Here is a 25,469-nt window from a genome sequence, read left to right as displayed (position 1 = left end):
CAGTTAACCTGTAATATTTATCTTTTGTCCTCCTAAATTTTTGTGAAATCAGAATGTTTTAGTCAGAATATGTTTCCCCACTGTTCTTTAGGAAGAAAAAGAGTTGTTGGGAAGAGGTCCTTAGACATAAATGCATCTTAAATACATTCTTTTCCTATGAATATTAAGAGTTCAGATAGTGTCAGATGATATTCAACTGTCAATTCGTCAAATTATAGCAGTAATAATTAGTAATATTTAAAGACAGAAGGAATCTAGAGTAGCAATAAATAAATAATATTCTAAAAACTCTGAAGGAATCTAAGGAAGCTATTGGTATGTTTGTATATAATTTAAAAAATTTCACCTTTGGATGGTATTTGTGTGTATCTTGTATCCTGTACTACCATGTCCATCTGTGTGTGTATGTGCATGCACGCGCGCATGCATGAGTGTGGGCATATTTGTGCATGCATGGATAAGCATTCTATATAAACAGCTAAATAACATTTGTATGAAATACTTTGTTTTGTAATAACTCAACTTTCTGCAAGAGTTTTTCTGATATCATCTTCTCCATTTGCTGAAAAAAGGGAATGGTAAAATTTCAGAGATAGATGAAACTAAACCAAACAAAATACAGATTTAAAAAGGAAAGGATCTATATTGATAACACTCCTCTTGAAGGTTTCAGCAAACTTTATCATAAGGGACATATACAGATATCTGGATACCTACATTGGACAGTTTTGAATCTACCACAAATCTTCAAAGAGAAAGGCAGTGGCGTATTAACCATTAAGCAGACTAAGCATGTGCTTAGGGCACCAGGCCCAAAGGGAGCACCAAAAACACTTTTATGTAGCCTAAGCTTGGCTTTATTTGTACAGTATGTACAAAGGAGAGGGGCACCAAGATTTGTCAGTGCTTAGGGGACAGGTGAGCCTTAATCTGCCACTGGAGAGAGGGGATTCAATGTATCGCATCTTTGACACTGTACAGTAACCTCTGCCATTATCTATCTATAATACTACTAAACCTCTTGCGTCTGTAACTTTAACTGGGTGAAATGGTGCATCATAGGGTAATTTTTGAACCAAAGTACTTCGGGGTAATTTACAGAATGCCTCCAAAATCCCTGCATCTGTGGAATTGAAATTGCCAAATTTTATAAATGTTTTTATGACATAAATTATCATAAAACATTTATAACATAATACAAAATGTTACAAATCATTTCCTATAATTCATTCCTGATGTTTGACTGTACTATACAATTAAACATGGACTACTTTCAAGGCAGATGCAGCTCTGAATGTGACCCTAAATTTTAAGAACTTTTAAAGTGAAGGCAGTATATTAGAAATGCTGCCATTGTTGAAGGCATTAAGGTAATCTGGTAAAGAAATGTCTCTGAAATGATGGCTAAGGGATCATGGGTTGTCTAGTTCTCTTCACATGTGATCATAATTTCACATATGATCATAATTTTAGAGGTAAGCAATAAGGATCTTCTAAGATAAGGTGGCCAAAATAACAGAAAGAGGAAAATCTATTTATTATGGAAACTGAATTACAAAAATAAAACCCTATCTTTGACTTGCAGCATAATCAGAATAAACAAGAATAAGAATAGGCTGTCTTGGCCAATTTTAGAATCTCAAGCAATGACTTCATGCATATGGACACACACTTTAAAAGCCCCCAAATTAGTAGGTACAAAGAGGAAAGTTGGGCTGGATTAAAGCATGTCAGAGTTGGCAGAAACTAGTAGGAATAGATAGAAGCAAATCTGAAGTCAAAGCCACAAGAACTTCATGAGCCCCACCCAGTGTTGCTACCACATCCAAACCTCCCAAAAGTGTTTATATTGTATCAGAAATCTCTCTCACTCTCCCACTCTCCCTGCTCCCCCTGTCTCTCTCTTAACTTTTAACAAACACAAACTTTTAACAAATTATTGAACATATATTCCACCTTGAATTAATATAGTGCCTAATAGGAAGATATTCTCATCCAAATTATTTGAACATTGTCATTTATATTTCCTGACAGTATAACTTGAATGAGGAGCACTTCATTGCAGCTGCTTGGCTAATGAATTTTGAACTTTTCTCAACAATACCTTCAATACCTCCATTTCTTTTGTATTTCTTCTTTTTTGCTGTTTGTGTTGGAAGACATGAGGTGGGCATACTGTGTGTTTGTGTACTTGTGTTATGTGTATGAAAATGATTTCTGCCTGTGAGATAGAACGATTGGTATATTCAGATGGGGAATGAATAACCATATAAATTAAATACTTTCTCTTAGGGGCAATTCATTTTAATAATAAAATATTAATTCAGTAAAAAAAATGTCTCAGCCTGCTCATTTTTGGAGTGTGGGTTCTGATGCATAGATTCCCTTTTGGTATAATTAATTAGAGGTCACTATTTGCACATCTAATGCACTACTAAATAGAACATGCCCCCGGGAGGCTTCCCTGAGGCCCAAGAGACCCAAAAACAGAGCACAGGGAGGTGCTGCATGCACTGCCTGAGCTCCATTTTGCCTTCCTGGGCCCCAGGAAAGCCTTCTGGGAGCAAAAATGCCCCTCCAGGAGGCTTCCCTGAGGCCCAGGAGGCCAAGAATGAGGGGGTGCTGCAAAAAAAAAAAAGCCAGTCACATGGCCACACCCACCTATCCATGCCCACAGAACTGGTTGTTAAAAAATTTGAATCCCACCCCTGATAAGAATTACTATAAACTCTTTATTTTTGTCATTTATGTATACAAGTATTATTGTGAAAAACAGTGTATTCGATGTCCATAAAAGTCAGTTGAAAAAAAATCCTTGAATGAATCTTTGAACTGTATTTTAATATAGCAAAATTAAATAACATGTAATACTTTTACTGTAGGTCATGTATGGCTTCCTCAAACAATGCATTTACAACTCAACTTAAAATTAAAAGGCTTTAAAAAATAAGTTCAGCTATATATGTCATAACTTGCATTTTTGAAATGTCTTGTTATTTCATAACTACTTCATTTGAGTCAAGCTGTGTAATAGAGTCAACTTGTAGTGACTTAATCATATCAGAAGGGTCATGAGAACTAGTATGTAGAATATTTCTTGAAAGTGGTTATACAAAAAGCTGCCACTTTCATTATATGAAAAGGAAATATATTAAAATCAATAGAACATATTTTAGCAATTTATATGTACAACTGAATTGTTATGTCATTATTTAAAAACAAGGGTCAATAAATATGACTTTGGTGATTGGTAGATGTTTAAAAATGTGGAAATTATTAGTGTGATTTTTGGATGTTAGATAATATAGAAAACAGTGTCTTCAGTTTTTCCAAAATGTATTATCGGTAGTTTAGGTAGACATTTCATTTCATTAAACGTCATGAAGTAAATCAAATCATACCAGTAAAAAAAAAAACAGAAATATTTCTCACTAATTCTTCAATATTTCTGTAGAAAAACAATTGCTTTTTAAATAGCCAAGCAAGATGAATCATGAAACATTATATGAGGTTCCATGAATCTTTTTAACTTTCTATTCTCTTTAAACTCATCTGGTCATTACAGAATACTCTAAAAGAATGTTGCAGTTGAAGCAGATTACAGCAATTAATTAAAAAGTTAAAATGCTTTAGATTCCCTAAGGCTTTGGGGAGATTAAGGTCTCCCCTAAACTGGCAGTTTTAATCTAATTTAGAAACCTTCATGCTTGCAAAACTGATTGTCACGAATAAGTCTGGAAATGACATCTTGATTTATATTTTTTCATGACCTCCATTTCAAGAAATTAATGTAGCTTAAGTTCATAGAGAACAGGAAAAAAATCCTACACTATTTCAATTGTGTTTTAATTATTTTTTTTGCCATTGAGTGTGTAGTTTCAAGCTACTTTTGCAGAATTTTCAGCGGACATTGTAGCAAAATAAAATAATATCAAGAACAATGTCCCAAAACATGTGTTAAGGAATATGAAACAACAGAATGCTAAGGATGCTTAAATATTATGTCAATGTCCCTGAAACATTTTTAGAGTTGTAATGTCAGAATGTATATTCTGTAATATTTTTTACCAAATCAATAAAATAATTCATTTAAATCTAACATTTAAAATTTATGCTCACATTTCTATGTCGTCGATAAGAACCTTATACTAAACTATAACATAGTGTGTTTGGGTTTGGCCAAGTTTGCTGGCGTGTTAGACAAAATCAATTCTTTCCCTGCATCTGGGTAATTTTCAGGGGGGAGCGGGGAGGGGAATTCCTAAAGACAAAATAAGAAAGTGTATTATGAATAATAAAATATGACATTTTAGCACATTTAGCAAGGGTTTATTTTACTTATTTTTGATATGGACTCATGGACTATCAAGATTTATTAATACTAATAAAATATAATTATTTTTCAAATACCTGCTTATCTCTCTGCTATCTGAATTCTTTTGTCTATTTTGGTTAAGATAAAAAAGGTACAGAATACAGTATGGAAACTCCTGAATATTCTACCCTTTTAAATTGTTTTTTTCACATGAAGCATACTGAGATAGATCGTACAGCTGTAAATAATTCTGAACCAATATCTGGTTAATTAAATAAACCTGCTAAAAGCCAAAAAGATTTCTGTCTAGAAAACCTCAACTCTAACATCAGTTTTTCCATATTTCAAAAAATATTTATATTCCCAAAGAAAGTTATAACATTCCACTTCTGAGTCTAACAAATTCCGATATTTGTGCATCCAGATTTATTTTTACATCACAAATATTTATTATTGGAGAGATAATCTTTATCCTAATTCACTACCACATCACAATATAATAACAGAATCAAGGAGTTGGAAGAAGCCATTAAATCCAACTTCATGCTCAGTGTAGGAACCCTAATTAAATCAAATTTATACCTCCTTACTGCTTGCAGACACAAATCCTGCTAAAACGTACAATGTTGTATGTTGAAATAGCTGCTGCTGCTGAATGTATCTTTCTATTTTTTACTGCATGCATTAATAAATACCATAGAAATCAAATATTGCATTTCTGATCAATATTGTGATAGGATCAGGTAGGTAATCCTCCTGTTTAAGGATAGTCCCAAAGTTCAGTAATGAGAGTTTGTAAGATCACTTAAACATGAGTCAGTAGTGCGGCAGCAGCCAAAAAAAACTAATAACAATCCTTGTTTATATAAACAGAGGCATAGAATCAAAATCATGTGAAGAAGTATTAGTATCACTTTAATAAGACCACACCTAGAATAGTGCATCACATTGCAAAAAAGATGTTGAGACTTTGGAAAAAGTGCAAAGAAGAATAAGTAAGATGATTAAAGGCCTGGAGACTAAAACATAGGAAGAACAATTGCAGGATTTGAGTATAGCTAGTCTAGAGAAAAGAAGGACTAGGTGGGGGCGGGGGCATGAGAGCTATATTCCAGTATTTGAGAGGCTGCTACAAAGAGGAGGGGGTCATATTTTCCACAGCACCTGAAGGCAGGACAAGAAACAATGGTTGGAAACTACTCAAGGAGAGAAGCAACTTGGAATTAAAGAGAAATTTCCTAATAGTGAGAACCAGTGGAACAGCTTGTTTTCAAAAGTTGTAGATGTTTCATCACTGGAGGTTTTTAAGAAGAGAGTAGACAGTCACTTATCTGAAATTAGTATAGGGTGTCCTGCCTGAGCAGGGGGCAGGACTAGAAGACCTGCAAGGTCCCTTCCAGCCCTATTCTGATTGAGTGCCATAGAACAGGAAAACATTGGGACCTTGCCTATATTATTTTCTAAAAAGAACGCCTGTCTTTTGGAGAATAAGGACAAGAGTGAAGAAAGGAGAAAAGAAAGTTATAACAATACACAGCTTCTCTCAAGAGCAATCCACAAAAGCAGCAGCACTTATTTACTTTTGCTAGAGAACTTTTTATGACATATGGACAATAGAAACAAGTATTAAAACAACATACTTTGGTTAGAATATGTAGTTTAATTTAAGCTAAATCAACCATCTCTGCAACACAAGTAAGTTCTTCAACATTGTACTAATGCATTAATAGGTTATTAAAACAAACGGGATTTGTATAATGGGTGTTTTAAAGCATTGGTTTTTGAACTATTCAATTTTTCTTTCTCCTTGGATAGTCAGGACAGTCACATAACACTTTTTACTAATACAGAGAAGGTCTCCCACAACTGTAGTTTTTGTATACTATTATTTAAACTCACTGGAGAAAAGCCTAATGCTGGGAACGATTGAGAGTAAAAGAAGATGACAGAGAATCAGGGGGCTGTATGGAGACACTGAAGCAGTTGACAGCAGCCTATCTGATGACAGTGAAGTTCACAGAGACAGATTTCTTAGTTATGTATTTTTAGAGAATGTTTTTTCTCTCAATATGAAAATTATTTATGATACTGAGAAACTTAGGCAACAATTTTTGTATATTCACAGTATAAACAAATAATTTACATAGATATGCTATTTTCAGTCTTCTTATTCCACACAGTATACTCAAAGATGACTATGCAATAATTCAATATTTGTGAATAAATTGTATGACTGACCTTGGCTTTTCGAGTGAGAATTAGATTTTGTTTCCAAAATGACAGGCAACATCTGCTCAGTCTCCATGTTTTTCAAATCAAAGGAACTTTCTGTTGCTGATATTTCCTTGGATGAAGCACTGAGATGAAGAGCATCTTGAGTTTTCCTTTTTTCTTTCTTTAACATATTTATTAAAATATCTAATATTTATATTAAGGAAAGCTTTAAAATACTTTGTAACAATGATTAGCACAAGTATGTTTAGGTAAAAACACTGCTAATTATACAGAACAGGAATAATTATTTTGTATGTTTTATTATATTGACTGATTCTCCATTTTTCTCTCCTTATGTCATTAGCTTACAGTATCACAATGGACTTATTTTTAAAGTTGGTTAGTGTCTAAGAAAACCAGTGTATCTGCTCTAACCACATTCCAAGCATAAACCATACAGTATGAGGAAAATCAAGATATGTACAGCTTTGGGTTTCTTTTGTATAGGAGGTAATACAAAAACCTCTAAAATCCGCATACAGACAGGAGGTTATACAACTTGCCTCATGGTGTAACCAGAACAATCTGGAACTGAACAAACTCAAAACTGTAGAAATGGTGGTAGACTTTAGAAGAAACTACCACCTCTTACAATACTACCACCTTTTACAATACTAGAAAAAACCGTATCAACAGTAGAGACCTTCAAATTTCTAGTTTCTACTATATCACATGACCTAAAATGGACACCTAACATCAAAAATGTCATCAAAAAAGCACAACAAAGAATGTTCTTTGTGCGCCAACTCAAACTGCTCAAACTGCCCAAGGAGCTGCTGATCCAGTTCTACAGAGGAATGATTGAGTCTGTCATCTGCACCTCTATAACTGGTTTGGTTCTGCAACCCAACAGGACAGACACAGACTTCAGAGAGTAATTAGGACTGCAGAAAAAACAGTTACTACCAACCTGCCTTCCATCAAGGATCTGTATACTGCACATGTCAAAAAGAGGGCTGTGAAAATATTTATACACCCCTCACATCCTGGACATAAATTGTTTCAACTCCTTCCCTCAAAAACAACGCTATAGAGCACTGCACACCAGAACAATTAGATACAAGAACAGTTTTTCCCCCGAAAGCCATCATTTTGCTAAACAAATAATTCCCTCAATCCTGTTCAACTATTTCAAAGTACTACTATTACTGTTAAATCTTGTCATCGCTCCTTATCACCCATCCTCTCCCACTTGTGACGGTATGACTGTAACTTTGTCACTTGTATACTTACGATTTATATTGACTGTTTCCTAATATGATTGTTTATGACTATGATTGATTACCATATGACTATCATTAAGTGTCATTCCTTATGATTCTTGACTCCTGATGAATGTATCTTTTTTTATGTAAACTGAGAGTATTTACATCAAGACAAATTTCTTGTGTGTCCAATCACACTTGGCCAATAAAAGTATTCTATTCTATTCTATTCTATTCTATTCTATTCTATTCTATTCTATTCTATTCAAACTGAAAGCAAAAAGTGAAAGCATTTTGAAATAATTTTTTAAAATATTTCATTCTCAACCAATCTTTATGAAATTAGATATTTGGTTTGGGAGTTTTTTCCACACTTTCTTTGTGAATTCTCTGCGGTATCTTTGCACCCAGTCCATGTTTAACATCTCCCCAGGATTTTCAATAATATTCAACTGTTGGGGCTATTAAGGCCATTCCAAAATTTTTTAGTCTTTTTTAAAGATCCTTGACTTGCTGAAATATCCAATCAGTTTCAGCTTCAATATTCTTACTGATTATAGGATATTATCTTCTAATATATATTGATATTTAGTTGACATTCAGTTGATATTCTTCCTCATACTTGCACAGTATATTTTGTGCCACTGATTGTGACACAATACTAAATGTCAATACCGAGCCAATAGAGTAATCTCTATGTTTAATATTTTGCCATATTGCTTTTTTCTTCAAATGTTTCACATTATTTTTCTTGAAATCTATATTTTGTAGCTGGTGGCTGAGCTATTCAATTTCCATTTCATCAATCTAAAGCACTTTGTTCTAAATCAAACATTTTGGACAATTACTTTTTGTGGTTAAGTTTCAAGAAAAGGTCTTCTGATATTTCTCCCATGCAAATTTATTGTTGTATCAGAAACATTGTACTGTGGGTCTCTGTTTTGTGAATATAACCAGTTTTCAGCAGTTCCAGCTGATATTTTTGTCTTCCAGATCTTGCCTTGATTTCAAGAGTTCCATGCAACTTTCATTTCTTAATAATATTTCTCACTATTGAAATTTCTAGTTGAGAGTGTTTAGAAGCATTTTTTTCAACTTTCACCTGCTTATATGAGTAAAGTATCTTTATTTTCAAATGGTCAGGCAGGTGAGTACAGAAGGAATCTGTAATTGCTGAAAGCAGTCATAATAGATTAAAAAATAAAAGGTTAGCTCAGAGCATTTGCCATGGAATTGTCTTCACCTAATTGTAATCTTAATGACTGAATTACTTCTTTCAGTGTTATTAACAGCTTTAATAATAACAAGTTTATGTTAACAAAAAATTATGAGCTAATTCTACTTATTGTAATGCTATGTGGTTGTTGATGGCTGATTTGTCTGAATGCCAGGTTTCTAGGAATTCTCTAGCATTTTTAGACTTAGCTTGGTTGAGGATGCTCAGTTTCTCAATTGAAACTATGATGAAGTTGTTCCATGTGTGGTACAATTAAGGAGTCATCATTGTATCTTTCATCTTCTAGCTGGTGTCCAAATAAATAAATAAAACAGATAAAAATCTTCCAATCTCTCTTTTTTACTTCCTGACAAGTTAGGATGATTCTTTCTAAAGTTCTTTTTCTGCCCATTTAGCTATGTGTTTCTCCTCCTTTTACCTGATTATTCCCTAGGTGTTATTTTTTTACTCCATCTTCCAAGGTTATCCCCACATTTCATTACACAACTGAAAAAGTGTCAGTTCTGTACACTATTGTCTTGTGTATTGTGTATCAGTGAACAGCACATAAATAATAAATACTCAAATGTTCAGAAATGTGATATTTAGCAATAGCACTTGGACTTATATATCGCTTCATAGTGCTTTTACAGCCCTCTCAAAGCAGTTTACAGAGTCAGCATATTGCTCCCAATAGTCTAGGTCCTCCTTTTATCAACCTCAAAAGGATGGAAGGCCGAGTCAACCTTCAGCCAGTGAGATTCAAACTTCCGAAGTGCTGGCAATCGGCAGTCAGCAGGATTAGCCTGTAATATTGCATTCTACCCACTGTGCTACCACGGCTCTTTAATACATCAATTTTGTCAAAATAATTAGCCTGGAAGCTCATTATTTGAATGTCATGTTTAACTTGGTACCATGTTGAGATTATGTGAACTAAAACATACAGTTTGATCAGAAGTACAAATTACAACTGTTATACTCAAACTTTAAGTAGACTATTAAGAATGTATTTATTTATGTTGCTTCCTTGACTAATTCTGACCAGTTTACAATTCAAAATACTAAAAACATCAATAAAATCAATTAATCATCATAATACCCTATGCTGGCTAAACCAACACACACACACCCCTCCCTCCATAAGATGTTGGCTATTTTCCTCTCCAAAATGTTTCTAACTGCATTCCTGAGTTTTAACAGGGCATGGGTCATCCTGACCTCAGAGGGCAAGCTGTTCCAGAGTGAGCAGATGGTAACTGAAAATAGATGAATTCAGCTTGATTACATTCACTTAACAATATTGAAACCTTTCCATGTTATTATTAAATCAAAAGTATTATACAATGAATTTTAAAGCATTTTGTAATAAAGTATACTCCTCCTCTAGCTCCCCCCATCTGCTTATGAGGACATTTTGGAAGAGACCTGGGATCATGAGGCAAAGAACAGAATGAAATCTTGCCAAGTTCCTTACAGAAACAGGTCTGTCACAGGAATAGCAACTAGATTTTTATCCAATAAAGATTTCAGAAAGGATATTTATTTCATTATCTCGTTGCTGCAAAAGATCCTTCAGTTTCTTTAACTCTTCATTGCCAATTACAGTATTAGAACTTTTATCTTCCTGAACATCTGGTCCAAGTAATTGGTTGCCAGGAAGTTTTGCATCATTTACTAGTCTCTGTTGAATCAAAAACAATATGGTTATTTTAATTAGAAATCCATTTCTTCATTTTCTGTAAGAAGGAGATTTCACAAACTTGTAGTGCTGGCATGCCAAGCTACTGTAAAGATTTCCCTTATGGATCATCTTGTTTTAATAGCTTCCTCTCCTTTAAAAAATCAGAATAATTTTCATGTACCGTCTCTCCTTTGGTCAACTATACAGTCATCCTTCCTAAGATTCTGACTCTCTTTCCTCTCAAAGATTCAATTCCTCTTTCTTAAACTTAAAATTGTTCCACTACTTGGTTCCTGTAAGTAAGATATACTGATCTTTTTTTAAACAGTTATGTCATTTGGCCTCAACATTAGCTTTAACATTTGCAAATAAGCAAATTAACTTCAGTTAATTACTTAATTTTTAAAACATATATCTGCATTAAAAAGTTTATTGAAAAACATATTGTATGCTTGTAGATGCTAAGGGGCAATACTGATCTGATGGTTCATAATCAAATAACACCACACAAAAACCCCAAAGGAGGCTTCAATCACAAATTTTAGAATAGTTATAAACTACTGTTTTTGTTAATATATTCGTTAAATTCTGTTTAGTATGGTATATAAGTCCGAGCAAATTAATTAAACTTCATATGAAATTTCCCCACCCAACTTTCTTTTCCTATTTGGTGGGGGGGAGGGGGAATGAAACAACTTTTTTATAAATAATTGAATAGTTTATAAAACAATGTCCAACAATATAAAATATGACATAAGCTAACTGTGGAGTTTCTTTTTATAAAAAGTTCCTGTCTAAATAAATAATGGTTTATTTAAGAAGCAATACCCACCAATTTGGAGATAAATAATTTGCACATTCTTTAAATTACAGTTTCCAGCTTTTTTTCAGCTACTGGTTATTAAAAAAGCAAATCACATTTCACTGTTTTACACTTAACAGGAAATCTTTCAAAAATATTAAGAACAAAATCAATGCAAAAAGGAAGAGCATGTGAACAAAAATTAATAACTCTAGTTTCCTATATCAAACTTCACATGGAAAATTATAATTTTCTCATTTACAATATGTAAATTTCATTACTGCTACAAGAAAAACATAATTTATTTAATATATATACTAATTAGGGTCTAATTAGAAACACATACTTCCTCTTCTTTTTTAAAATTGCCTCATAAATCAAAATATGGTACATATGTTAATGTGTTAAAAACACAATGCAACATACCTTTAAATGGCTGAAACAGTATTTGATCTTCCGCATGTCAGCTCCAATTTCCAAAATGCTTTCAGGATCAGGATCTTCCAGAAATTCTTTAACTTGCTCATCTAATCTAAATATACATGATAAAACAAAGAGCTACCTTGAAGAAAATATACAGATCTTCAGAAGAACAAATCAAATATAAATACTAAACTCTAGATTCCTGCTAGTTTATCACAACTATAAAATTTCTGCAAGTGGAATTTTAGCAAAATGCAGGAAGCAGGAAAAACAGTATTTTAAAATTTATACCTGCTATTTCAGTTCTTGTGGATTCTAGATCTTTGGAATAAACTTTGAGGATGACAGCGGAAAGCAGATTGGGGAAGTTAGTTAACAAATATAGCTGCATTTTTCTTGTATCACTGGGATTTTTTCTTTGAATCAAAAGTCACCTATGGATGAAAAGAACCTTTCTATCTGCAGGAAACAAACTCTGGTTCCAACACATAGAAAGCAAATTTACTGTTTATGTCCAAACAACATATTGAGGAGGTGTTGTTTTTTAAAATCAAAATTGAATATATTTAAAATAGCAGTGTTCCGTCTAATAAATTCTAACTCCAAAGAAACATATGATATACCAAGTATATTTTTAACCAAAATAAAATTATATTTTGTTGAATTAGACTTATTTATAATTAATGGTCCACAGAATTGAATCTTTAAGTACTTGAAAGTAATTCTACTTAACAGCCTTGCATTTATTGATGATTTTTTTTTTTTTTAGAAAAGACTTTATTAATTTTACTTTTAAAAAAACAACAACACAGCTACAAATTATATACAACAAAAAGACAAACAGGTCTTGGCATAGGCCAAGAGGGAAAGAGAGGAAGGCTTGAGAGAGGAAAGAGGGAAAGGTAAGGGAAGGGGGGGAAAGAGTAGGGAAAACAATTATAATAAAACCATATTTTTGTGACTGTCTGTAAGGTCCTTTCTTCTTCAAAACTATCGTTGGCGGTGCTTTTCTTTATCTCTGCTTCAGAGGCCCTCGGCCTTAATTTTCCTAGAGGTGATCTATCTTTGGTTTAGCCAAATATACAAAGGATTCCAATTGCTATAATAGGTTGAGGATTCTTTATTTTTTAATGCTTGGGTTAGTTTGTCCATTTCGGCGCATTGTAAAATTTTCTGAATAACCATAAGTTCAGTGGGGATAGAGGGTAGTTTCCAGCACTGGGCAAATGCCAGTCTGGCCACGGTTAAGATATGGATTGTAATATACTTCGATTTTTTGGATATTTGTTTATCAAAAATTCCTAGAAGGAAGGACTCTGGTTTGTACTCAATTTGTTCCTTGGTTATTTATTGATGATTTCTAAAATCAATGTAGGGCCAAGTGAGGAACATGTGCACTGTAGATGGCTGTCAGACTATCAAGTAGGCCTTCCTGGAAGAGATGGTCCCCTCAGGAGCCAGTTAACATAATGAGCATAATTGATCTGGAAATAGATCTTTTTCTGAAAATTTTATAAAGTATCAATATCAGAGACTAAGATATTTGATAGAAATAATGTTCACCTCAGCCTATTTTGCAGAACCTGTGATTGAACTATTTTGTTGGATATACTGACTTTCATCTACATTAAGACCACATTTTTAGTCTCTCTTCCTGTAAGTAGTATAGTAGATTTTAGATTTTTACTTAAATTTAGATTCGTACCCCCATGGAGGTTGCCTTGAATAACTGTTTGCTGTAGTAGTGTACATGGCTTTTGGCCTTCAATATGACTAACTTCTCTCCTACACGCCCTTGCAGGACAGAGCACTCTTCATTGCTAGATATTTGTAAAGTTGTCCAACCAGCTTTAATAAAAACTTTTATAAAATATTTTAGTGAAATATTTTAAAGTAACTCAAAATAGTAAATTGCTTCTTTCCATATGTAGGAAGATTATATTTAAAACATTCAATATTATATACGATGGAAGCAAAGAGACTTAACTAACTCATGAAGGAATTTTGGAAGCCCTCACTTTGACCTTATATATAAACTATGATTCACTTATGGCTGCTCCTCCTTTTTTTATTACAGAACCCTGATACATTGAGTTATATACAGTACACGGTTCACTGTATTTGCTGCATGTCCACTATCATTGGCTATAGCCTTCAAAACACCGCAGTCAAACATCAAAGAGAGAAAAATAATGGATTGAAAAACAGCCATTTTGTAATATTGTTTTTCAGATCTGATGAATAGTTAGGAAATATTTCAGGTTGCTTGGTAAAAAAAAATATTTATTTTATGATGTAGCAAGAAAAGTAAGATATTCCATTCAAAATGTTTTCTTTTGGAATCCTTGAACTCAAAAATAAATGTCTTTCTGAATAAGCCCTATTACTTCTGATCTAACTGAATTAGTGATATATGAATAAAGGTAGTCCTCAATTTACAACCACAATTAAGCCCAACATTTCTATCGTCGTGAGACAGTTGTTCAGTGAGTTTCACCCCATTTTGCAACCTTTCTTGCCACAGTTGTTAAGTGAATACAAATGTTAAGTTAGGAACACAGTTGTTAAGTGAATCTGGCTTCCCCGTTGATTTTGCTTGTCAGGGGTTTGCAAAAAGTGATCATATGACACTGCAACCATTATAAATACGAGCCAGTGGCTAACCATCCAAATTTTGAACACGTGACCATGGAAATGCTGCATCGGTCATAAGTGTGAAAAATGGTTATAAGTCACTTTTAGTGCCCTTGTAACTTTGAATGGTCACTAAATGAATGGCTATAAATCGAGGACTAGCTGTACTCAATCCATAGAAACCACTCCAGGATTGGTCCCTCCCAGACCTGATCCTCAGAAAGGTAAGGGACTACCTCTAATTCCCACCCCCCAGAAACCTCTCTCATCTCTGTTTGAAAGCATCAGCAAACATAAATTCACCTAGCTCCTTTCTCTCCCTTGTCCCTCTCCAGCCTGCCTCAATAAGCAAGTAAACAACTTGCTAGCTGCCCAGCAAGGGCAAGCAAGCATTCATTTATCCAACTGACTTATACACATCAGTTTCTAAGAAATTCTTGATGCCTTGAATCATGTTGAGCGTATATTCAGATCTAAATTAAATTTAGCTTCTCAAACTATATGGGTCAAAAATGTGATGCAGTTACAATCTGCATAAATAGTAGTTATGTTTCCCTGAATAACATCACTGTATGCAGCATCCTGGAAGTAACTCTGTTAACTCTAATTTCTACAGGTTTCCATCACCGAGCCTGAAATGTTCCACACCCACCCAACAAAAGACTTCTGTCAGGAAAAAATATTTTACACCAAAAATTAAAATAGAAAATCAGTATTTAGGTCATGATTGAAATCATCTCTATTTCAAAACACAGCACTGTGAAACAAGGCATAGAAACCATGCCTATTCAAAAATTAATTTATAGTCTCCAGACAGTCTTTATATGGACAGATTTGTGAGCTGCATATTGGTTATATTATAACTTTGGCATTAAAAACTTTTCAGGCTGATGGAATGTACTGTAACTCCCCCCTCCTTTTGAAAAATTGCTTAAAATTTTAAAATTGCTATCTTTTGATATTTCTGAATTAATTTGTACATTCCAATTTGTACGTTGTTACTTTGGGGAAAAAACTATGTTCAGGTATTTATAAAGATTAATTTGTTCAGTTTTATTTCAGCATAGTTATATGTACTAAAACTTCAATAGCTTCTTTTGAAATATAATAATCCAATTCAACTAATTGGTCTGGAGACTTTCTTCCTCTGACAGACTGATGTCTTCAATTTTGCAACATAGGCTTCATTGTCTATAGCAAAAAAATCTTTGCAGCAGAATTTTTAATACTGTTGCTCCTTGCCCAATTTTGAATTTTTTTAGAGATAGAAAGCAAAACAATAATAAAATCTACTGGCTTGTACCTAGATTATGGTATTCAGAAAGTTTGGGGTTATTTTTGATCATTCTCTCTGCAGTCTTATATTGGAAAAAACTTTATAAACAGGAATTTAGCATGTAAGAAATTCGTTGATAACAATTAGCAATACAGCATTTCTCAATGCTACAAATATTCCCTAAATCCTTTTTTAAGTTATGCATATTCTGAACCTTTTCTTCAACTGGTATGTATTAATGTCTCAAAAGAAATATCGGGGGGGAAAGCATGATTCACTTCATTTATTTCACAGTATTCATTCACTTATTTCACAATATTAAACAAAATAATCCTTAAATGTTATTCACATCACCCTAGAGGTAATTTAATCATTGATAGTTCAGCCCCATTCATGTTCCTCATCAATTTATTATTCTCATATGCTTCAATGTAGCAGCTAGATCATTAGTGTTATTCTTGCACTTCACTTACTCCGGCCAATTACTTTTCAGATAATTATCTATGTGGAAATTCACTTCTATTGCCAAAATCAGTGTCTCATAATAGTAAAATAGCAGTAGATCTCACAACTTTCACCTTTTCTCATTCCCTTACCATTAATAAGGCAAAAATACTACAGTGAAAATACTACAGCTGCTGTAAATTCACTCCTCATTCTGATAAATTTATAATATCTCTTAATTTGAAGCATTATTTGAAACTAAATTCAACTAGGATGTCCATGCTTATTATGCAAATGAAAAAATATATATTTCAGAATAAGATGATGTAAAGAAAACCAAACAATACTCTAGCAGCTCTTCTTTTAAGAGTTCTTCAAGCCTTTGTTCACCAGTCACCATTGCCAATTCATTTTTTAATTCCTGGATTTCCTTCTTCAGACGCATAATCATCTGGAAATATAAATTGGATCACACTGATTAACAATGAATGTCTGATTCAGAAGTTATGTGAGGCTCTTTTCTATATATACCAAATTGTTCATTATTATATTCCCCCCACCCAAAAAAAATTAAACTTTTTTCATTTCATATAAAAATGAAATAGTTCTGTGAACTAAAATAACGGCATGCTTTGGAAAAATGAAGAACAGTGATTTGGGGGAAAAGAAACTCCTTTCAAAGATGGTAAGCAGTAAACAATTGAGATTTAATTCTTTACTGGTTAAGCATTTGGAATTTGTATTCATAGCATATCTACATAGTTCTGGATTAATCAAGGACAATATGTTTTCAGCATCTTTGTTCTCTAATGAGGCAATATTCTGAATATGTATCTGGAAAAAATTCTATTGAAAATACAAGAGCTTACTTTCAAGTTAAATATAGCTACACTACATACACCACTACATACAACTACACTACAGAACTTCAAGAAATGAAAACAAACTGATTGCTTAATATTAGTCATTGAAAATACTATGCATAAGATCAGTCTGTATATTAAAAAAATATTTATTATTAATAATAGTGCAATTTAGTTATTGTTAATAATAATAATACTACCCTATGTAAGTTGCATTGAGTATGCAACATTTTTAATCACTTGTGACAAATAGGCCTCCACTACCATATTCAGGAGACAGAATAATAATTATTAGGAATAATTATTACATGAATATCACTGTCATGGTATAACAGATAACAGATAATCAGAGTTGGAAGGAACCTTGTGGGTCATTTAGTCCAACCCCCGTCCAAGCGGGAGACCCTACACCATTTCTGACAAATGGCAGTCCAATCTCTCCTTGAAAGTCTCAAGTGATGGCGCTCCCACAACTTCCGAGGGCAAGCTGTTCCATTGGTTGATTGTTCTCACTGTCAGAAAGTTTCTCCTTATTTTCAGGTTAAATCTCTTCTTGTTCAGTTTCCATCCATTATTCCTTGTCTGGCCTATAGGCGCTTTAGAAAATAGCTTGACCCCTTCCTCCCTGTGGCATCCCCTCAAATATTGGAAGACCTCTATCATGTCTCCCCTGGTCCTTCTCTTTACTAAACTAGCCAAGCCCAATTCCTGCAACCATTCATTGTATGTTTTAGACTCTTTGAGTAACAGTATATTATATACTGTTATCATAAAGTGTGACTGAGCAGCCTTACCAATCCAGGATCAATTTCTTCATTTAGAACAGCTTCATTCTTAATAATAGCAACTCGCTGAGCAAATCTACAGGTTGATATAGATTCCTAAAAGGAAAAAAAAATATCTTAACATATCACCATGTAAACAAGGGAAGAATTAAAGTAAAAATCTTTAAAATGGTCTTAATATACTTTAACAAAAATTAATACCAAACAAATTATATATTGATAAAAATACTTTCGGTCTATTACATCTTAGGACTGAATTAGATAACATGTCATGCATCATTTGTAAGCAAAAACAGCAGCCCCAGATCCACTCCCATATTTCTTCATAAAATTAAATTATTATGAGATTTATTTTTTGTATTCATTAATTAATAGGTTGATGCTAATGTAGAACATAAAATTGATCAAACAGTAGATTTCAATGACTAAAGAGTAATGGCAAAAAGCAAAGGACCTCTAGGTGAGCTTTCAATTTTCAGGAATAAATCAATATTTGGTATTATACCCTTTTAGTCACTATAAACATTATTTCAAAATTATAATTATGTACATGACTGATGCTAAATTATTTTATAAATAATAATAAATCAGTAATGATGTACAGTGCAATGTAAGACATTAGCCCTTAATGATGTATTTTCAATTTTAAAAAAGATCTAATGAAGTCTTAAATTCCATTAACTTTAAGTATCTATCTCTAGTTTCAAAACAAATTAACTTTTTTAAACTTAATTTCATATTTTCTTTTTAAATTGCTGATGATCCACTAGCATATGGTTTATACTAACATTGCCTACTATTTTTATAAACAAGTTATTAACCAGCACTAGAATATATTTTATTCTGCTTCAATGTTGCTAAGGAATTTAGTTATACTTCTATCATGGTTAATTTTTTAAAAACAACAATGCCATAAGACTATTATTTATTATTATGTGAATTAAGATACATTCAGACTGACTGTTACTATGTACTGAATATAATTCATTTTATAAAATGAACTGTATTGTAATCATCCACACAATGACTTTTACTACTTGTTATCACCTGATCTTATATTAAACATAATGAAAAAGAATTTTTAATCCAAATCTAATCCCTGAATCTGAAGCAATTTTCAGAAAAAAGATAAACTTTTCCTCCATTTAAAATTTTCTTTCATCTGTAGGCCTCTGATAAGGCTCTAGTGAAGAATACAAAATGTTTTGAATGTTCAGTATAATCATATGGCAAAATATTGCATTATTCAGAGCTCCCTATCATCCTTCAGTTACTTCAGATAACAACAAAGGTGGTATCAACAAAAACAGAGAGTTTGTGTGAGTATATATGGAGTGGGGTAGAGGACAGAGAATTGAGAGAGTGAATAAATCCAATATATATAGAAAACAAATCCAATATATAAGAATGTATATATATATTCACAGACGGATACAATACAGAAGCCTGACGATGGCAGATGAGATTCTGCCGAAACGTTGCTACAACTTTAAAAACACAACTACAATGATGTGGGAAAATACCCGAACAAAGCTGAATACCATACATGAAAGTACCCGCGAAAACTTAAGAAAACACACACACACACATATATATATACATATATGTGTGTGTGTGTGTGTGTGTGTGTGTGCGTGCGTGTGTGTTTTCTGAGGTTTTCGCGGGTATTTGTATGTGGATCTTTGGTTATTCAGGTTTTTTCCCGCGTAAAATTGGAAGTATCTAGGCAACGTTTCAATGAAGTCTCATTCATCATCTTCAGGCTTGTGTCTTCGGCTTGGTGCTTGTGTCTTTGGCTTTGTGCTTCTATATTCTTCTATATATATTAGCGAGCTTTCAACATTTTTCCTTTTTTACTGTTTTTTATTTTAGGTCTAGTTCTGTACTCCAGTATCTAATAAATAGCCATGTTCTTAAAAATGGAGGAAAAAACCTCTTAGAATTTAATCATACTGTATCAGTTATGCAATGAAATTTTAGCATAAAATTTTTACATTAATATCAAAACAATTAAAATGGGAAATGGGAAAACATACATCTATGTTCCTTTTTTCTACTGAGAGCGTTGCAATCATTGTTGTCATGCAATTCCCACCCAGGCTGTCTCTTAATACTGAAGTCATCATGGAGTTTCTGTAGGGGATGTGAGTTCTGTTTTTTTCTGACAGAGCAATGATTACCTGCAGTATAGGTAATATTAGAAAAGCTTAAGCACTAATATCTTGCTTAAGACAAATCTTCCTATTATTAAAAAAATACATTAAAATTTAGTGTTTTTCATACAGTTGCACAAAACATAATCTGTATAATTATACAATATGCTTGGAGTAATATTAATCAGTGTTTATTTGAGTAGGATGTTAGCAACAAGGGCAATATAGAAATTACATGCAAAGACACACATACTACACACCCAGATCCTTCTATCCTAGTGCTGATGATTATGTTTAGGCACAATCATTTCATTGTTTTATAACAAAAGTAGATCAAAAAAATTAAACTTATTTATGTAAAGGAAATTTTTAAGTTACTCTGACTATGTAATCTTACTGAATGTTTTCAGGAAGCATCATATTCTGTTTGACAATGGATTTAAAAAGACTGTCAAGAGCATAATAGTGAACAAAGAAGTACTGTAGCACATCTACTTCCACAATTATGCATCTTCCAGACTTCATCAATCTTGACACCATATTTGAAGGCCAGGATGAGAAATTATAACTTTGTTATATTTGCTTAGTCTCTGAAGACCACAGGTGGCATGATTAGTCATGCAATTGCATTGCTAGATTGATGAAATTTTTGTGCTTGGGACATTTGGGATTGTCCCTTTCCCTTCCAGAGCCAGCACTTTGGAAGTTATGATAATTTGATTTGGAAAATATCTTCACTGAAGATGGATTATCATCTACCTTGCCACAAAGCATATAAGGTCTCATACTGCATTCTCCTTTCCTGTCTATTTTCCCCTCCCCATCTCTGCCCTTTTGGCTTCCCAGTACTTTGCCATCTCTGCCAATTGCATTTGGCCCCAAATCACTTGCATAACTTTGAAGGGTCACTGAACAATGGTAGCTAAGTGAAAACTACCTATATATAAAATTATTATTATTAAATTGATCTCTAAATAATGTTATCAAATGGTAAAATAGATTGAAGTATATACAGACATTTTGCCACAAAGTAGCTACCTGAGATCCATTGTGTTCCATGTCTAAACCAAAATTCAGTGGTTCAAATGCCAAGTGCAAGAGATCATGAACATTATAAAACAATAGAAAAAATGGAAACTGGATCAACTTTACCTGTTCCAAATAATGTAGAGACAGATTTATGTATTTGGCCTCTGTCAGTTGCTGGCCTCCAACTCCAGTCTTCCCAACACGCTCTGAACCAGCCAGGTCCACTAAGTGTAGTTTGGAACGCCGAATGGTTGCTGATCCTGGTTCTTTGCTTGAGATATGAACGGTGAAAATGCAATGTGAACGTGTGGAGGCTTGATTCATTGGAGTCTGTGAGAGAAAGCATTTCCTAAGCCTTACTTTTTAATTCTCAGTCTAAATGCTACTGATCATTTAGAAATAAAAAGTGGTTCAAGATAAAACAGAGCACAATGATACTTTGAAACTTGTTGGGCTTAACCCAAACATCCCAAAATAATTCCATTTACAATGGGCTGGATTGGAGGAAGGGAAAAAAAATGGTTGATTAATCTGTCCTACTACATATCCCTGTAAAAGTACAAGAGAGTTCCTTAATCAAAATAAAAACTTTGTAAATTGTGCAACATGACTGAAAGTAGTGCACAAATAGCTATAAATGCAGTCCAGGTGCTCAAAATCCAATCACATGACCATCGAATGAGGGGATGTTGGATGTTAAAAACCGGGTCATAAGTAGTTTTGGGGGTGATTATAATTTTGAATGCTTGTAAATTGAGGGCTACCTGAATAGGAGCAGAACCGTGTAGTTATACCATTTATAGGTCACAGATTTGTGTTAATATTACAGCACCAAGAAATTCATCTTCAATTCCTTTTCACTGAGCCCTTATACAGAATTTATCTTCTCAATAGTTACATACAAACTCCATGTTTTAATGAGTATTTACTTTAATTTCCTTTTTTTACCCTTGTTTGTCCCTTTAACATTTGATTACGCTGAAATGCATTCACTCTTTCAATGTAAACTCCCCAATTGGGAGAAAATTTTGCTTGAAATAATCTAGTATCACCAACAAGCCTGATAACCTATGCATCATCTCTAAAACCAGTATATTTATGAAAACATTGTAGGCTTTGGTGGTAAAACACCTTATATGCTAAAATGTGCAGAATACATAGATAGTATACTCACAGATGAAAAAGTAGATAAAAGAGAAGTATTGCTTTCATCTTTAAATATTTAAAATGTTTACATTCATTAAATATATGTGAAAACTGCCAAGAATATTAGCTCTAGGCACTTTCCAAACACAAGTAGCTAAACAAATACAACACAGATATGTCTTCCCAAACTGAACGAACAGAGAAGAACTGCAATAAAACATTTTACTGAAAAGTTTCGTCTCATTAAAATAATGCTGATGCCAATGATACAGTTTTTCATGTTGATAGACTTACACTGCTTTGAATGTATGGTAAAGAGATTAATAACTATAATCTTTGGTTTATGTTCCATTTCATTTTTATTGGCTGAATGTTTAAAAAAATGTGAAATTGGGTTGTATTCAATGTGATGGAAGTTTCTCGGTCTCAACAAATCACTGAGTTGTGAAGTAATAGTAAGAAAACATGATTATAAAGTATGCTTTGAATCATAATCAAGGGATATAAATAAAATATAAATAAATAAAAACAAGGTCTATTTCTTGATTATTAACTCTATCAGAATGGATGTACAGTCTGCCTTCTCTTAAGCTTTCAGAAAAAAAGATTCACAATTTTTACAATTACAATGTACCATGTTAAAATTATATTTTACTTCCACCACCATTTCCTATTGTGAGCAGAATTTCTCTATTTTTATACAGTTTGTATCCTGTCTGGTGTTTCTGGTTACACCTAAAAAAAATCTTAAATTATTCTAAGTTTGCTATTTCTGAATCTCTACATCAGCCTGAAATTTAATTAGTAAAGCCAAATACAGTAAGGCAAGATCAAAGAAATGAAAATAGAATTCTTTTCTAGGAATAACAATTCCTTAGAAGGAAGAGTCAATCCTCAGAATTGCCATTTTGCAAAGTGATATGTACAGGGCTGCTTTTATGAAAAAATAAAAAAAAATATTTATTTGCCATTCTAAAGTCTTACAATTTAATAATGAGTTATTCTCCCTACTGAATAGTAAGATTTCAGATCTTTTAAGAATTCCCACTATTACTAGAAAACCTGCCACAAAAATTTATCTTGGCCAGATTCATGCCAGAGGAAAGACACATCAACTTATTAATTGCTTCCTCATTACTTAGCTTCATAAAACCTTTCTTTCACCATATACTATTGTATCATGTCATATTAAAAATGAAGCAGTTTAATCCCTATCTACTTTGATTTTCACATTTGTTCAACTGAGATTAAGACCTAAGCATATGTTCATCTATCAATATGAATTGTGTTGCAACACATATACAAATTCAGAGGAAGGCAGTAAAGATAACTAGGGAACTGACAATTAAGATTTATGAGAAGAGACTAAAATGAAAATATCTAGTTTCATGTGGATGGATTTAACAGTACAATATTCTTTAAATACTAGAAGAGATATTACATTTAGTATTGCCATGGGGGGAAAAAACCAAGGGAAACAACAGTTCAGCTCTCTTTGGCTAGCTTCAGTTTGAATAAAACTACCCAGAAATTCAGCACACCACCACTAAGAATGAATCATTATGTAACGATACCACTGAAGCCGTTTCCACCAACAGATTTCCAGTAGACGTTTCTGAAAGTTTCTAGTCTTGGGCTCAATTTTAGTGCCCTTTCCATCACTTAATGGAAGTCCCACATTATGCTTTCCAAGGGCCAAGTAGAAGAGAGTTATTCATTGAGATTCTCCAAATTCCTAACTTGGGAAACTCATTGAAAAACTACATTTGGGAAGACATGATTTCTCTGCCAAAGTACAATTCTTCTACTATAAAGTACCTGGTTGTGTACAATACGATTTACATTGGATTCATAAATTCAATTAAATGTTTAAATATTTAAATATATTTAGAAGCAAAAACAAAACAATGATACTTTAAGAACAAAATTCATAAAGATACAATAGATTTGACTGAAATTTCTGCCAAAACAATCTATACTTTACTAAACACGTATTCCAAAAGTCATTAATTAAGATTTGGGCTGACTTTAGAAGAAATTATTATACCAAAATTCCGAGGTGGTTTTCAATGATGGAGGCAATGTTCCACTTAAATACGATAGATATCAGTAAAAAACTGAAGTACCATCAAATATTAGATAAAGGGAAGAATTAAAACGATACAGGAACTTGAAGCACTAGGGATAGTCATCGATAATTGGTCATATTTCCAAGTAAAATTGAGATATAATAAAGATGTAAATGAATAAGGAATTGAGGCAAAAGATATGCATTTAGACAAAATACTCTCAAGTCCCGAGAAAGGGTTGATTTCTAAACTATATAATTATATATTAGAACATGAAACGGCTGAAAGAATTGTGAAAGGACCTATGTTAGTCTGGGAAAAAAAATTTGGTCACAGTATAGATCTGGATGACTGGGAAGAAATCTGGCAAAAACAATCTCGTACTAACTAAATCAGTGGCACATAAGGAGAATCTGTACAAAATGTTGCATAGATGGCAACTGGCATCCTTTAGATTGGCCAAAATATTTCCGACAGCAAACCCATGCTGTTGGAAATGCAAAGGTAATTTTGGTACTTATTTCCATCTATGATGGACCTGTCCTGAGACAAAGAAATATTGGTTAAAAATAAAAGAGCGGATAGAAGAAATTATAGAGTGTGGGCTGGAGTGGAAACCTGAACTGTTCTTGTTGGGAATGATTAAAGGGGATTATATCCATAAAGTAAGATATCTGACCATCCACTTATTGACAGAGGCATGGATTTCATTAGCACAATATTGGAAGAATCCAAATGTACCACCGATACATATTGCTATTCAAAAAACACATGAGTGTGCCCAATTGGAGAGGCTCACACTCAAAATCAATGCGAAGGAGGACACAGATTATTATAGGATATGGGACAAATGGTACAACTGGGTAGACCGTAAAGGGAAAACACGTAAATGAACCCTAAAAACAAATTATATGCAACTGTCTTTATGAAATGTACAAGAATAACAAAGGTGTTAAATATTCATTTCTTCTATATTATTATCATTATATTCACTATATCTTTTTATTTACTATTCAAAAATTATGAATTTATTCTGTACACTGATTGGAGTGACGCCTTTGACTCTTTCCCCTAGCTTAATAATACTTAATATAACACTTACATTATATTGGGATTCTGATTAGTACATTCTAAAATTACACAATAAGTTT

At 33.0% G+C, this 25,469-nt stretch overlaps 1 protein-coding gene across 1 annotated transcript in view; it reads right to left on the bottom strand.

The window, feature by feature from the left end:
- KIF6 (kinesin family member 6) overlaps positions 1-25,469 on the bottom strand; it is a 120,284-nt gene that overhangs the window by 69,278 nt on the left and 25,537 nt on the right. The window contains exons 7-13 of the mRNA XM_026695363.2: positions 21,227-21,433; positions 19,958-20,101; positions 17,931-18,017; positions 16,621-16,724; positions 11,923-12,028; positions 10,553-10,694; positions 6,554-6,733 (exon numbers count right to left, since the gene is read on the bottom strand). Of these exons, the coding sequence (XP_026551148.1) occupies positions 6,554-6,733; positions 10,553-10,694; positions 11,923-12,028; positions 16,621-16,724; positions 17,931-18,017; positions 19,958-20,101; positions 21,227-21,433 (970 nt within the window). The remainder of the gene's footprint in view (positions 1-6,553; positions 6,734-10,552; positions 10,695-11,922; positions 12,029-16,620; positions 16,725-17,930; positions 18,018-19,957; positions 20,102-21,226; positions 21,434-25,469) is intronic.

The sequence above is a fragment of the Pseudonaja textilis genome, chromosome 1 (genome assembly GCF_049901715.1).
Source record: "Pseudonaja textilis isolate UNSWEBS1 chromosome 1, rPseTex1.2, whole genome shotgun sequence".
NCBI classification, from domain to species: Eukaryota; Metazoa; Chordata; class Lepidosauria; order Squamata; family Elapidae; genus Pseudonaja; species Pseudonaja textilis.
This window is presented reverse-complemented; position numbering and strand designations above follow the sequence as displayed.